This window comes from Helianthus annuus, chromosome 4, assembly GCF_002127325.2.
Source record: "Helianthus annuus cultivar XRQ/B chromosome 4, HanXRQr2.0-SUNRISE, whole genome shotgun sequence".
Classification (NCBI taxonomy): Eukaryota; Viridiplantae; Streptophyta; class Magnoliopsida; order Asterales; family Asteraceae; genus Helianthus; species Helianthus annuus.
In genome coordinates, this window is record NC_035436.2 from 185,171,941 (window position 1) to 185,186,184 (window position 14,244).

Sequence of the window (14,244 nt, forward strand, 5' to 3'; positions counted from 1 at the left end):
ATCTCGCGAACTACATGTAGTGTTTTTTCTTTGGTTTTAGCAAAGATCAATAACATATAAAAATAATGAAAAGAATTTTTTTTAAAAATCTTGTCTACAAATGTTTTGCTCGAAGTTTTCCAGTATCTTATAAGTTTTCTTATAATCCCTTCTATATATGTGTGTGTATCTATATTTGTGTATACGATAGTGTTGACATTTTCAATACATTTACAAACGAGTGGGTTGATTTCAGTTGTGTGGTTTTTCTCAAGGGCCAAACATGTAAAAAGAAAAATAAAGTAAACATATCAATTGTGTCTCACCCAAATTTATTGTATAAAACCTCTTGATACATTTTATCAAACGAAAATAAGATTGTTATCAAAATAATATAATGCTTGTGCAGTAATTGTTTTGAAATGTTTGTACGGTAATTATTCTACAAATTAACAATTTTGCACAAAAAGCTTTACCAGAAACTAGAATTACTCATTTTGAATAGCAAATTGTACGATTTCTGCTGCTGCTAAAATCCGATTGTGTACTAGTCTCAGGTGAACGCTAACCCTAATTACCAAGTTGGACCGCCAGTGGCTGGATCACTTGGTCCCGTTCCATCTCCAATGGTTCCATCTCCTGTGCAAAATGTGGGACCTACGCCACAGGTAAGGGGATTCATGCCTATGCTTGTGAGTAATACGGGAGTAGCCCAAAGAACTAGTTCGGGTCAAATGCCGTCAACCAGTCCTACACCGCCAGCTGCATCTCCCGCTGCTCCACCAACCGTACACACCGCTGATGTATCCAATGTACTTGGTATATATGTTCATTTGTGTTCGTCTTTGTTCATGAACCTTGTTTGTGTTCGTCTGTATTTATTTGTGTTCATGAACGTTTGTTTGTGTTCTCGCTTGTATACACTATACATTTGTGTTCATGAACGTTCGTTTGTGTTCATGAACGTTCGTTTGTGTTCATGAACGATTGATTGTGTTCATCAACATTCGTTAGTGTTCGGTACCAAAAATTAACGAACGGACACAAACGCATACGGACACTTTCATTTCCTTCATGAACAAACACGAGCAGATAATCTTGTTCGGTAAGTGTTCATGAACACATTATTTCCTTAACCAACGAACACGAACAAGGCCTTGTTTGTGTTCGTTTGCAGCCCTAGCTGTAACATGCGTGTGTGGTTCAACGTTTTTACGTCTATTTTATCCTGATTAACGGCCCCGCCGCAACGCACTGGTCCTAAGACGACTTATTTATTCTTTTCCATATTTTACGCTTCGGTCTAATTTTTGGACGTTAACACACTGCAACGAGCATGCATTGTTCAACGTTTTTACATCTACTTTTCGTTCCGGTTAAGCAGTCTCACTTTAACGAGACATAAATACTAGTTATGTTTCATGTTAATATTTGCTATTTAGTAGTTGAAAAAACATAGAGAAAAAGTGCTAGCGGGCCAACCAACCCCTTTTGTCTCGAACTAAAATGCATCTTGCCACTTGTACAATTACCAAAATGAAAAAAAATCAAGTGAAGCTTGTATGAATTGATGCAGGTTGATCTTACGACAAGTGACTGGGACGAATGCAGCTTCTGGTTAGCAACACTGAAACGAATGATTAAGATTAAACAAACATCAAGATGAATTCTGAGACATGCCTTTTGTTTGTACACAAGTGCATTCCGAGACGCAGTTGGATTGCAAAACAAAAAAACAAGTATAGAAGACAGATGGTTAGGAGGATTTAATGTTTGCTTTTTTACATGGGGAAATGAATATGAATATGTAGATGTATTTACTACAGTAAAAGTGATGATGTCATATGCTTCAAACGTAATATCGAGTCTAATTTGAACTTTTTGTAAAACTAGTAGGTCTTATAAAAGAATTTATAAAACTAGTATTATATTTGTCTCGTATTACATTGTGTGTACGCTGTCCTTAACTGCAGAATTGAGTTTACTTGAATTTGTAGTCCCTTACCACGAATTTCTCCCTTAAATTTACTTTTTTTTTTTAAATTTTTATTGAGCATTCTATTTTGGTTTCTCTGATGGTTTATTCATGAGGTTTGGTCCAGATTGCCCTCGGACTCCCTCTCTTCCAGTTTTTGCCCTCTGAAATCCTGATGTGGGTATTTCATTGCCACATGCCCCAGTCAACTGTTAGTTTGACTATTAATTTTAAGGGTAAGGATGTAATTTCACTTACGAATCTTATTGACCACACATTAATTATCTTTCTTATCTTTTCTCTTTTACTCTTTGACATCGTTAACTAACACACACAAAGTCATCTTCTTCTTCGTCACTGTGTTCACACACATCATCGGATTCAATGGAGTTCAATGTGAAAATGGAAAACGGAAAACGAATCGATCATAGGTACGATTACGAAATCTCTATTTCACTTTCGTTGTACTGAAATCATGCCGTTCACACACAATCTAAGCTTTGTTTCATGGTGGTGGCAGGTGGTGGTGTGGATTGGCGGTGGGTGATCTTAGAAGAAGAAGAAGAAGAAGAAGGAGGAGGAGTTAAGGATTCCAGGGACGTAAAGTGTTGAAAAGATTATACATCAGAACGAAAGGTGTTAAGAGGGAACGAAACCTATTAGTTAAAGCAAACCTCATGGACAAAATTGTAGTCAACTCTTTTTTGTATTTCCATGTAAATTACTTTTATCTCTTCAACAAGCCAAACATTTATAGTAGTCCTTGTCTCATGTTGTTGGTCAAACCCATATATAGATTTGATGAAGATCCTACAATTTTTTTTTTTTTTTAAATAGTTTCACTTTTAGAGCATAAGAAAAGGTAGACAAAATATATTTTAGTGTTGGTACACGATGTTAATAGGTTTTTAAGGTTAGTGTATACACCCATTGTTGGTCCGCATAGACATATATGCTTTGTACCTTTACATTGACCATTTGTTGGTAAGTTGGTAGCAATGCATGCGAGATCTGACATGCTTCAGAAATACTCAGAAGATTTGAAAAAAAGAGAGATTTGATGTTCCAAAAGAAGATCTCAAGGATGGTGGATCATCAATGTTTGGTTTTACCAAACTTAAGTAACTTGTTGTTATTGATGGCAAGTTACTACCTATGAAGACTAACGTTACGGTTTTGCTGTTGAGTTATAGAGTTGACACCGATGACAAGTTACCACTAAAGATCATTATCATTGATAGCGTATACGTAACTTGTCACTAGTGACAAATTACTGCCTATAAAAGAGAATTGATGCTGACAAGAGCAACTTATTACCACTAGCTTATGGCAACTTGTTGATGTAAGTTAATGCTAATGGTAACTTTAACTTACCATTAATATGAAGAAACTTAATGTTGTGGTTGACCAAGTTTCTACCAAAACAATTTATTGTGAAGGTTGACCAAGATAGCTGCTGAAGCAACTTACCATTGAGGGCAACCAAGTTGCTGTTGAAGCAACTTACCACCGAGGGCGACCAAGTGAGGACGCCAAGTTGCTACTTAAGCATCTCACCACTGAAGACATGGTTACTGCTTAATTGCTGATGATGGTGTTCTAACGTGTCAAAGGACAAAACATCATTCCTACATACTATATATATAAGACAAGCTTCACATACCCAATTTGCAACTTTTCTTAACTTTTGTAATTATTCTTGTCTTATCATAACTTTGGTGTGTGTAACTATGTTACTTAGGAGAGCAAAATTAACACAGATTGTTCATAGCGAGAGTAATTCGTAATTTAGGATTACGATTACTCTATATTAATAGCGGTGTTTGATTCTGAAAACTTGCTTATTGTGATCAAACCAATGAATTAGTAAACCCTAGCTTTGATTAACAACCATTCCACTGCAATTTAACAGTTAGTAATATTAGCTTAGTTGATTCTATTATCAAGTTAATAGAATAGATTTATGAAAAGGATTAAAGTAATCCTACAAATCAATCTAGGGTTTTAAATGGTGTAAAAACTTTATAAAATCAAATATTTATGATATGAGATTTTTATAAAGTAGTCCTGAATAGTAAATTAAATATATAAACGTTCTCCTCAATGAGTATCTCTTATTGTAAATTAAATCTTAATTTGATTAGGCTAAAACAACTAGTGTGTCAAATAAATCAATTCACCAAGTTCAACTATTCTGCAAAGCTGTTTTCCTCTTAAACATTTTCAAAGTTGGTCGAACTTTGAACAAAATCATAGCGTCATAGGAAATACAATGGCAATATTAGGCTTGCTTAATATATATTTTTATCTTCTATTTTTATAAACATCACTAAACTATACATCACAGGTGAAGAAATCATAATGAGACAAGCTAAGACAACATGAATGATGTCGCTAACAAAGGGCATGTCTTTGTTGGATTTAAACTTGTTTGGTGTAAAACATATTTGGTACATGAATATTAAAAAAATATTTTAATGTCCCCTCCAAAATTGCTCAAGCTAAGGCCATGAGGTATGGAGCTTGGGTTGGGGCGTGGGTTGGTTGAAAACGCCCAAGCCACCACCCCGGGGGCTTGGGTTGGGCGTGGGTTTTGGGCGTGGCCCCCATTGGCGTGGGATTGAAGCCGGGCGTGGGGCGGGCTAGTAACTGACATGGCAGGCTCTCAATGGCCAAACCAAACTCATGCCCCCAACCCAAACCCCACCATACCCCATGGGCGTGGGTTTGAGTGGTGGGGGGGCTCCCATTCCACGTGTCAACCAATGCCCCAACTCAAGCCCCAACCCAAGCCCCACCATACCCCATGGTCTAAGAGTGGTAGGGGGGCTCAGGCGGAGTGTGAAGGACATGATACTGTAGGACTGGCGGCACTAAGGGTAGTGTGTATGAGCACCCCTCCCACCCTAACACGTTAGGTTAGAGGGTATGGTGATGGTCCTCCCTTGGAGGATGATCCGTCACGTAGGCGCCACATCATAGTCCTCCCAAGGATGGTTCATCCCACAAAACTAGAGGGTATGGAGGATGGTCCTAGATGATCCTACCCCACCACTTTTATATTTTTTATTTTTTTAATCTTCTACTTTTTTTTAACATTTAACAAATAAACTAACAAAATATTTTCATTAATATTAAAAACACATTACATAAACTTAAAAAATAAAAAAAAGATAGACTTAAAAAAACATAAACTTAATAAAAAAAAACATAAACTTAATAAAAAAAAACATAGACTTAAATAATTTGATGCTTCTTCATGATGCCGGTTTGTAGTTTTTTCAACATCGAACGTTTCGGCTCGGGATAGTCATCGACATCCATCGTTATTATTTCTCATTCCTTGAGCCGAATCTTTTCATTCGAAATTCGGATTTTTTCATTGGACAATCGGACCTTTGCGCGTAACTTTTCTTCCGCCACACGAGTCTTTTCTTCGATGGCTCAGTCCTTCGCCTTCGCCTTTTGGGCCGAGACGTCCGTGTACGTTTTAAAGTGTTCCATAAACTCTTCCATCTTTGGGTCCACCTTTTCCTTTTCTTTCCCCTTCGCCCGCTCCTTCTTTGATTTGTCCCAGCCCGGTGGACGCTCCGCTTCATGTACGGCGTATTCCTCTTCGTCAAACTCGGCGTCATCGTTTAAGTTTATGTGACACCTCGCGTCCGATCCACCGGCGCTAAAACTACCCGATTCCGATGTCCTTTGCCGCTTCGCCATCTCCACCTCGTTGGGAATCGGCGCCCATTTTTGGTGCGTTTTCAAAACTTCCCACGCGCGAACGTGTGCAAAGTTGGTATTACTATTGTTCGCCTTATACTTCTCCGGCGCCTGTTTAAACACATCCTCGTCGCTCATGCCGCTACGACGCCCACTTGTATATATTTTATTATATTCATCGCAAAACTTATTGACGAACCCGTTCATTTTTCGCCACTTTGATGACACCGAGTCGATATCTCGATACAGGCCTTGGTCCATTAGCTCAAGGAACTTCGCCAAAACCTTGGTCCAAAACCCGTCACCCGTTTGATTATTACCTATAAAATATGTTAAAAAATATGTTACAAAAAATAAAAAACTAATTCAAAAAAATATAAACTTAAAAAAAAAGTTAGTTTTACGAACCTTTTGTCGGGTGTGTAGACGTGCCTATGTAAGCCTTAGCTAAGGCTTCCTCTTCGATTGGCGTCCACAGTTTCGCCTTTGGTTTTGACGGTTGCTCACCCACCACTTGCTTGCCTTTTATTCGTTTGGCTTTTTCTTTTTGCGGTTGGGTTTCGGGAACAACTTCCACATCGTCGTCGGGTTCGGATTGTTGAACGGGTTGCGTCGGGATCGGTTGGGGTTGAACGGGTGGCGTCGGGTTCGGTTGGAAATTAAAAGCACCCCACATCATCATTTGTTGAAGGGCTTGATTTTGAGATAATTGAGCGAATTGGTTCGGTGAGTGTTGGAATGAGGCAAAGGCATTTGACGAATATTGAGAGAATTGGTTCGGTTCGAGTGTCGGATAATATCCCGGAACCGAGAAAAGGCATTTTCCTATATATATATATATATATATTCCTGTACATTAATCCAGAAGTGTGAGAAGTGTATTATAACACTATATAACACCATATAAACATCGTATAACACCATATAACATTATGTAACACTATATAACAATATATAACACTATACATCTATCATAGACATGCTATCAGACAAAATATAGTGTTATATTTGTTATATAGTATTATATGGTATTATATGGTGTTACATAGTGTTACCGGTGTTTATATGGTGTTATATAGTGTTATATATAGTGTTATAATACACTTCTCACACTTCTGGATTAATGTACAGGATCCTCTCTCTCTCTCTCTATATATATATATATATATATATATATATATATATAGGGGACCGCTAAAATGAAAACCACCTCCAGTTGTAAGAACCATGAGAACTTTTTGATCCGGGGCGAGCTGGACCAATTTTTTTTTCATAAACGTAGATGCGTGTATTATAAACATATTTGTAAAAAAATTCAAAAAAAAAAAAATGTCTTGTGGGTAGTTTTGAGCACCACAAGTTTGTGTTTACGGGTACCGTAAATTTTATTTAAAATTTACGGTTAAAATTTACGGGTACCCGTAAACACAAACTTGTGGTGCTCAAAACTACCCACACGACATTTTTTACAAATGTGTTTATAATACACGCATCTACGTTTATGAAAATTTTTTTTGGTCCAACTCGCCCCGTACGGTGTAGTTCTCATGGTTCTTACAACTGGAGGTGATTTTCATTTTAGTGGTCCCCTATATATATATATATATATATATATATATTTGTTTGTTTGTTTGGCTAAGCTTATTTAACTAAAAAAGTATTTTTTGTGAAAAGGACTTATGATTTTTTGAAAAGTAGTTTTTAAAAAAGTGTTTGGATTAGCTTATATGGTGGGAAAAGTGAATAAGGCAATAGGTTTTGAAAAGTCAAGATATTCTAACTTTTTAAAATGACTTTTTCAACTTAGCCAATGTCACACCCTGCTCGTAGCGGAAGCGCGAGGTGTGATCTGTTGGTTCTCATTGCATAACGATATAAGTAAACATACTAAATGAATAAAACATACTCCATTGCCATTACCATAATTGTTCAAAAGATGCACAACATACATTAAGTTTATAATTTACAAACCATTCAAAGAAAATAAGTTGTTACTATTTGATACATCCAAAACGAAAGTTTTAAACATTAAGGCTTTGTCCACTATGCCACCGCAAAGCGGCAGTATAATAGATAAACCCTTCAAAAGATGGCATGGAGTCTTGATACTTGTTTCTTGAATTAGAATCCCTGACAAGGTCCACTAATTCCCTGAAATATATGTTTAAGTAGAAAAATCAACAAAGGCTGAGCGAGTTCATGCAGTTTAGTTGTGTATGATACACCCGAAAAATGTAGAATGTATTTGTATTTGAATCAAATATAGTATGAAAAGCGTGATCGTGATCATTAATGTTTTGCAAGGACATTAATATGTGTGACGAAATAGGAAGCAAACCAACCCTAGACGATTTTAATTGTATCGACACCATGTCGTGGGGCAAACGCACTCCTAGGTAAATGAATGACCATGAGTGGGGCTCGCCAAAACCCATTAGATCTAACCCTTTGTTCCTTGGTCCAAACTGGATTAATGGTGCTTTAGTTATGGCCCTAATTTCGCACATGATCTAAGGTGTTTCATTCCTTGACTTATCATACTTATTGTACATGTATTTTCCCCGATAGTTGTAAAGCTTGAAAAACATTTAAAATGAAAAGGGGACATGAACTCACAGTATCGCGTCAGTGAGTAGAAGTAAATATGATTTCACGTGCGGTAGTCCTGAACAGTGTTGCGACCTACAATTGTTGTTATATTTGTTAGACACTTCGGTCTTTGTAAATAACTTGAGTACAAGTCTTGTGTCTTAAATATGTGTAAGACTTGTATGTCTTTATTGTTCGTTGAACTTTGTATTAGATGCATTTATTGTTTAACCATTATATATATATTTTTCCAAATATATATATATATATATAAGTAATCGTGTATCTTGTATGTCATATAGTCGGATCTGGTCCTCTTGATTTTGTGTCTAGTATGTATCAATCGTATACTTATATTTCTTTATAATTTATGTCATTGGACTTAGCCAAAAAATTATGATATTGGGCCCAAATAGTGTTGGGCTTAAATAGTGTTGGGCTTTGGCCCATATGTTTGGTATTGGGCTTTGCCCATGAGTTATTGATATTGGGCTTAGCCCATGTATTTAGTTTAAGCCCATTATTAATATAAATTCTTTAAAAAGTATAAGCCCATTTATATAAAAATTATAGCCCATTTGAAAAATATAAGTCTTTCATTTTTATAAAAACATTTTTATAAAAATTTACTAATTATACTTTTTAGGTAATAAAAAGTATAATAGTTTTTATAAGTTTTCAAAATGTCCGAATTTTTTTTAATGGTAACGTAATTTTTGTGTCCGTGTCGAAAGATCGTCTAGATGTCGTATTAAGTCCTCGGATTGGTAATATGTCCATAAGTTCGTCCGTCGTCCGCTTTGACCATAATTTATGTCCGATTGTTCGTATTGTCCGTAACATGTCTTTAAGGCATATTTATATGTAGTTTTGTAAGACTTTAATTATAAAGTCTCTTGAGTTTATTATTACCATTTTAATCAAGTTCCTATCTTTGATATATATATAACTAATACACCAATTATTACATATCACATAACTTGTTAAAATGAACAAATATATATTTTCTCAAAAATATATATTTATCTAATCTTTTCTTTTTATAAAAACCTTTCTTTAAATCTTTGTAAATCTTGTAAAGATTTAACCAAAAATGATAGTTTTTATAACATAATGTTTTTAAGAAAATTTGCCATATAACCTTTGTTTTAATCACTTTGCCTTGTTTAATAAACATATCTTTTTCTTTTCAAATCAGCATCAACAATTTACTCATAACTTTTATAAACAATACACATAAGATTTATAACATAACCTTGTCAAGATGATCTCAAAATCATGTAGGGTTTTGAACTTGATCATAACATATGTTAACTAGTTCAAAAACCAAGTTTACTTCTAGTTTTAACAACTTTTATAAAAATCTCATGTTGTATGTTACTTTTTATAATCTTGAAAAAGTCTTGTTTTTAAATAAAAACCTTAAATAATTTAATTACACCATAATTTTTGATCATCCATTACCTTTTAAGTTTAAAAAAAAACTTTAACATATTCATGTATACTTGTTAGATCATATTGTTAGAACATCATCTAACAAGTTATACATGTCTTAATTATCTCAACAAGATCAAATATGCAAATAACAAATCTTAATCACAACATAAACAAACATATACATATCATGATTTGTATTTTTGCTTCTTTGTATCTTCATATTATTAGGTATGATTATTTTGTTATTTTACTAGTTATAATAATAATCATAACATAAATAAGTAAGAAAAATAAATTTAGAAGCTCACTTCTAGCTCTAGGCTAGGGATGATCTAGATGATGTTAAGAAACAAAGAAGATGAAGATCTTGATGCATGAAGGTTCTTGAATGGATGAAAAAGGTTGCTTTAGCTTGTAAGTGCTTTAGATCTTCTTAGGTTCCATGAAACTCCATATTGATCATCAAAGAAAGTGATTAAATAAGATGGTTTTTTTTTGAAGGTGTTCTTGATGATATGGATGAAGATATGAAGATGTTGAGAGAGTTTGTGTGTGTTTGAAAAGGTGTAATGAAGTGATAATGTGCTAGAATCTTAGAAGGATAAGTGTTATAATCTTACACCTCATAATCCACTTGAGATTTGGAGAAGTATCCAAGAAATAAACTAATAAATAAAATAAAAAAAGAAGAACAATGGGTGTAGGACCCATTGTTGGCGGTCACACATTGGGGGGGGGGGGGTCTTTTGTGGTAAAAAAATGTGATGGTAATTTATTTAAGGTTAAAAAGGTAAAAAGGTTTAAATGTTTAGGTTTTTGTATATTACCAAGTTTCAAGATGTTTCAAGACTTAGAATGATCACAAATAGGATGAAAATGACCAAAAATAAGGTTCACTAGTTCACTACATATGCCAAATTGTAGTTCGGATAGTCTTTTGTCGCTCGTTCCGCAAGAAGATAGTCGAAAGGTTCGCTTATGAAAGTTGTAGGGAAACATTCGGTTATATATTTATATGATGTTCCCTATGCATTTTCATATGGAATTTGAGTTTAAACAACCCATTTTGCACTTTGTAGTAAAAATACTAATGCTGAATTTTTGCGGAAAAACATTGAAATGGTCACTTTTGGTGCTTTTTGGCAGTTTTCGGGCAGTTTTTGTGCTATCGGACATTGGTAATATATTAGACCAAACCCTTGCATTTCCAATTAGGGTTTATTGTATAATTGATGTTGGACTTTCGTCTGAGTCCTAAAAATATCGTTACACTAGTTTCCGCGGAACCTGAGTTGTTGTCAGCACGCTAGTTTACTAGGCACTACTCTAGTTGTTTCGATGCACTGTTTACACTGTTTCAAATGTAACCACTAAAAATGAATCATGTGCATCATAAATGAATATTCCTTAAGTATTCTAAGATGTATATCATGAAATCATGCATTTCGGATATTCTAATCACGTATATGTGTAGTGTAATTCATTGCTTTAAATGTACGTAAATTACCAAAAAGTGGCAGTTGTCACAGCCAAAAAGTTACTTTGAAAAATCCTTTTCCTTTATCCAAACATTATTTTGACTTATTGGCTTTTTGAAAAAAAAAACAATAAGTCAATAAGTTGTTTTAAAAAGCTTAGCCAAACATGCCCTAATAATGGTCGTATTGATGGTATATACGACTCGTACATGACAAATAACAATTCCAAGGCCAGTCAAATAACAACCCGTATTCGCCTCTAAAAATCAAATCAGCTTTCTGTCTTTATAAACGGCGAAGTGACACTAAGGGGCTTTTTGTTTTTTTTCAAGAAGAGCTTTCTCACCTCTTATGTCTGCGCTACGCAGACCTTTGGGTCTGAAGATTATTTTTTTTCTCGAAAACCTTTCATTAGAAAAGGTCTGCGCGTCCTCTCTTGGGACAGATGTGGACTCATGTTTTCAAACCTTTTCTCTTTCTTTCTTTTTGCCCAACGACAAACACAATCACCCCTAAAAAAACCCTAGCTCCTCCCCTGCCACGCCCTGTCGTCGCTGCCCTCTTCTCATTCTTTCTTTTTGCCGCCGAAACCCTGCCGCCGTTGCCCTCCTCCTCCCCTGCCACGCCGCCGCCGCTTATTCAGGTATGTATGTTTATTATGTCTCATCAAAGCATCCAATTATTTTCTCAATCAATTCATTTTATACAAAATCTGCTGTTAATCCGCACTTTTCCGATGATATATTCAATGAATTTTATTTTTTTCATTTTATGTTGTAATTAGGTACAATAAGTTAACCCTTCTTTGCATTTTGCATATTGTTAAATTATTTATGTTTTGAGGGAAATCTGAAAGAAATGGGTATTAATTGGTTTCTTGATTAGGGTTTTAGTGTATGTATATGTGGCCAATTATTCTATTATTTTTTTTTCAAAGTTGTCTATTTTGTTGTGATTTGTTCTATATTTTTGCAGCTTGTTCTATTTGTGGTGTGATCTTCATAAAAATCTGATCTTGTTCAGTGCCAAGATGCTTTATTATATGATCAACATGATGCATCATCTTGTGGTTTTGTGTTTGTTTATTGAACTTAGTTGTTTGTAACAAATAGGGCTATGCTTGGAAATCTTTAAGATACTGATTCAGCGCTAAAACATCAAGTCGTTTTCACATATAAGATTGCTGGTATGAACACTTAGGAAGTTGGGGTTGATTTTAACACTAGATGGAATTTCAACAATTTGTCATGCATTTTGGATACCGATTTAGTGCAGAAAGTATCCGTTTGTAATGTAAGGAGTGTATTAAATTGATGGGGATACTCACAACCTTCCACAATGATCTTATGATTCCCCATTTAGGTAAAATGGTTTCTAGTAGAGTTAAGGATCTAGATTCTGTTGTAAGAAATGTGTGTATTCACCTGGGAGCAATTTGTAATATTGGTGAGATATCTTTTTGAAGCACTTGATGAGCAAAATAAACATGTTCAGTTTGGTTCAACATTGTGTTTATCTCGGGTGATTGATCATACGCGGAACCCACCTTTACCTATACTACAAAAATGCTGAAGATTCCACATTTTATTGCAAAACCAGCCATGACCGAGTTAAATTGTTGGGTTAATCTTGCAATTACTATAAAATTATGCGTTAGAATCTGTTCTACAAGAGGTTAAAGAAGAAATTAGTACTGAAGAAAACATGTATTTTTGAAAGATACAGGATTGTAGAAGCCTTGTTCAACTGTTACATATTCAAGTTCTCAAATCGTGCATCGGCGAAGTGGATGTTGTGTGCAAACTGATGGATGGGTTTAGGAATGTGATTTATATGTGTTTAATGTCTAATCTTATGCATATTTGATTGTTTATATGTGTGGAATTGGATAACTATGAGAAAATGATGTTTTGTAGGTTAACCACAAAGATTGGATGTGTTTTGGGGGATGTTAATGGATTGCAAATAAAGATATTGGAAGATGGCATGATAGAGGGCTGAATTACGAAGACGTGGGCGAAAAAGGCGTAGAAAACAGAGTTGAAATGAGAGAGTTATGAAGAAAACGGTTTTGGGAATAATCTGTCAGATGTAGGCTACGGATCAGACATAGCCTACGGATCAGGCATTACGGGAATTCGCATATGACCCATAAAAACTAGGTTTTTAGGAATCTTTTACACACAATTCGCAGGAGGCAAGGCTAAGGACGAATCTTGGTGACTATGAGCAAGTTTTTACACCATTCCACACCTTCCAATTATTCCTCAATCATCAATCATGCCTTCCAACATCGAATCTGAAGATCAATTCACAACCATGAGTGGCTAATTTCATTGTGATTTCCTCTGGGGCTGGGGTTTTGTAAGTAGATGAACTAATTCAATTTCTTTTTATGTTTGGGATTAGCAATCTAAGCATTCGATGCTTTTTGCTATTTGATTCGTTAAACTGATTGTAACTGGTTGAATTTTATTCAATATCCATTCGTTTATCTTTCAATTCCTGAGATTTCTAGCAATTAGGATATATTAGAAAACGAATAGGGTTTGATATCACTAAATTGATATGTTCATGATAACCTTGCATTGCTAGTGCAATCCGAGTAAATTGTCTTTTCATATCATAGTTAGTTAATCCAATTACATAGGTCATGTCTATATGATTTCTCAAACTGAATTGAATTAGTGAAACTGCTGAAAACCTGAATACCAGAGGAGTCAATTTTCCTCCAACTATTTACAACTCGTAGTTAATTTAGTTTTCAAACAACCGATTTTATATTTCTGCAATTAGTTTCTTCATACTTAATCAACAACACTTTCCACCATACTCTTCTGGTTCGATACCCTACTTACTCTAGCTACCTAGTTTAAGTAGGTTTTTGCATGACCCTTTCAACAGTTATCACAAACAACAAAATATAAGAGAAGCTTCTTGAAATAGAAACCAGACACTCAAATCTCTTGGTTCTGTTGCAGGCAATGTTTTAAAAACCGGTTTTTAAATCAAACCAGATTAGGCGAAACAATGGTTCAACCGGTTGAACCAGGTTATACCGAGCGGTTC

At 35.1% G+C, this 14,244-nt stretch overlaps 1 protein-coding gene and 2 long non-coding RNA genes across 3 annotated transcripts; 1 reads left to right on the forward strand and 2 right to left on the reverse strand.

Moving 5' to 3' along the window:
- Positions 1–5,398: 5,398 nt before the first annotated feature.
- On the reverse strand, positions 5,399–6,353 carry LOC110934018. Its single transcript, XM_022177214.1, has 2 exons — positions 6,080–6,353; positions 5,399–5,991 (listed from the first exon to the last, which is right to left on the reverse strand). Exons 1-2 carry the CDS (start codon positions 6,351–6,353, stop codon positions 5,399–5,401), a joined length of 867 nt encoding a protein of 288 aa, XP_022032906.1.
- A 1,326-nt stretch (positions 6,354–7,679) lies between these two features.
- On the reverse strand, positions 7,680–10,258 carry LOC118491163. The gene is made up of 3 exons (XR_004890663.1): positions 10,006–10,258; positions 8,288–8,353; positions 7,680–7,822 (listed from the first exon to the last, which is right to left on the reverse strand). It is a non-coding gene; the product is annotated as an uncharacterized LOC118491163 (long non-coding RNA).
- A 1,420-nt stretch (positions 10,259–11,678) lies between these two features.
- Positions 11,679–13,677, forward strand: LOC118491164. Its single transcript, XR_004890664.1, has 2 exons — positions 11,679–11,818; positions 13,092–13,677. It is a non-coding gene; the product is annotated as an uncharacterized LOC118491164 (long non-coding RNA).
- Positions 13,678–14,244: the final 567 nt, after the last annotated feature.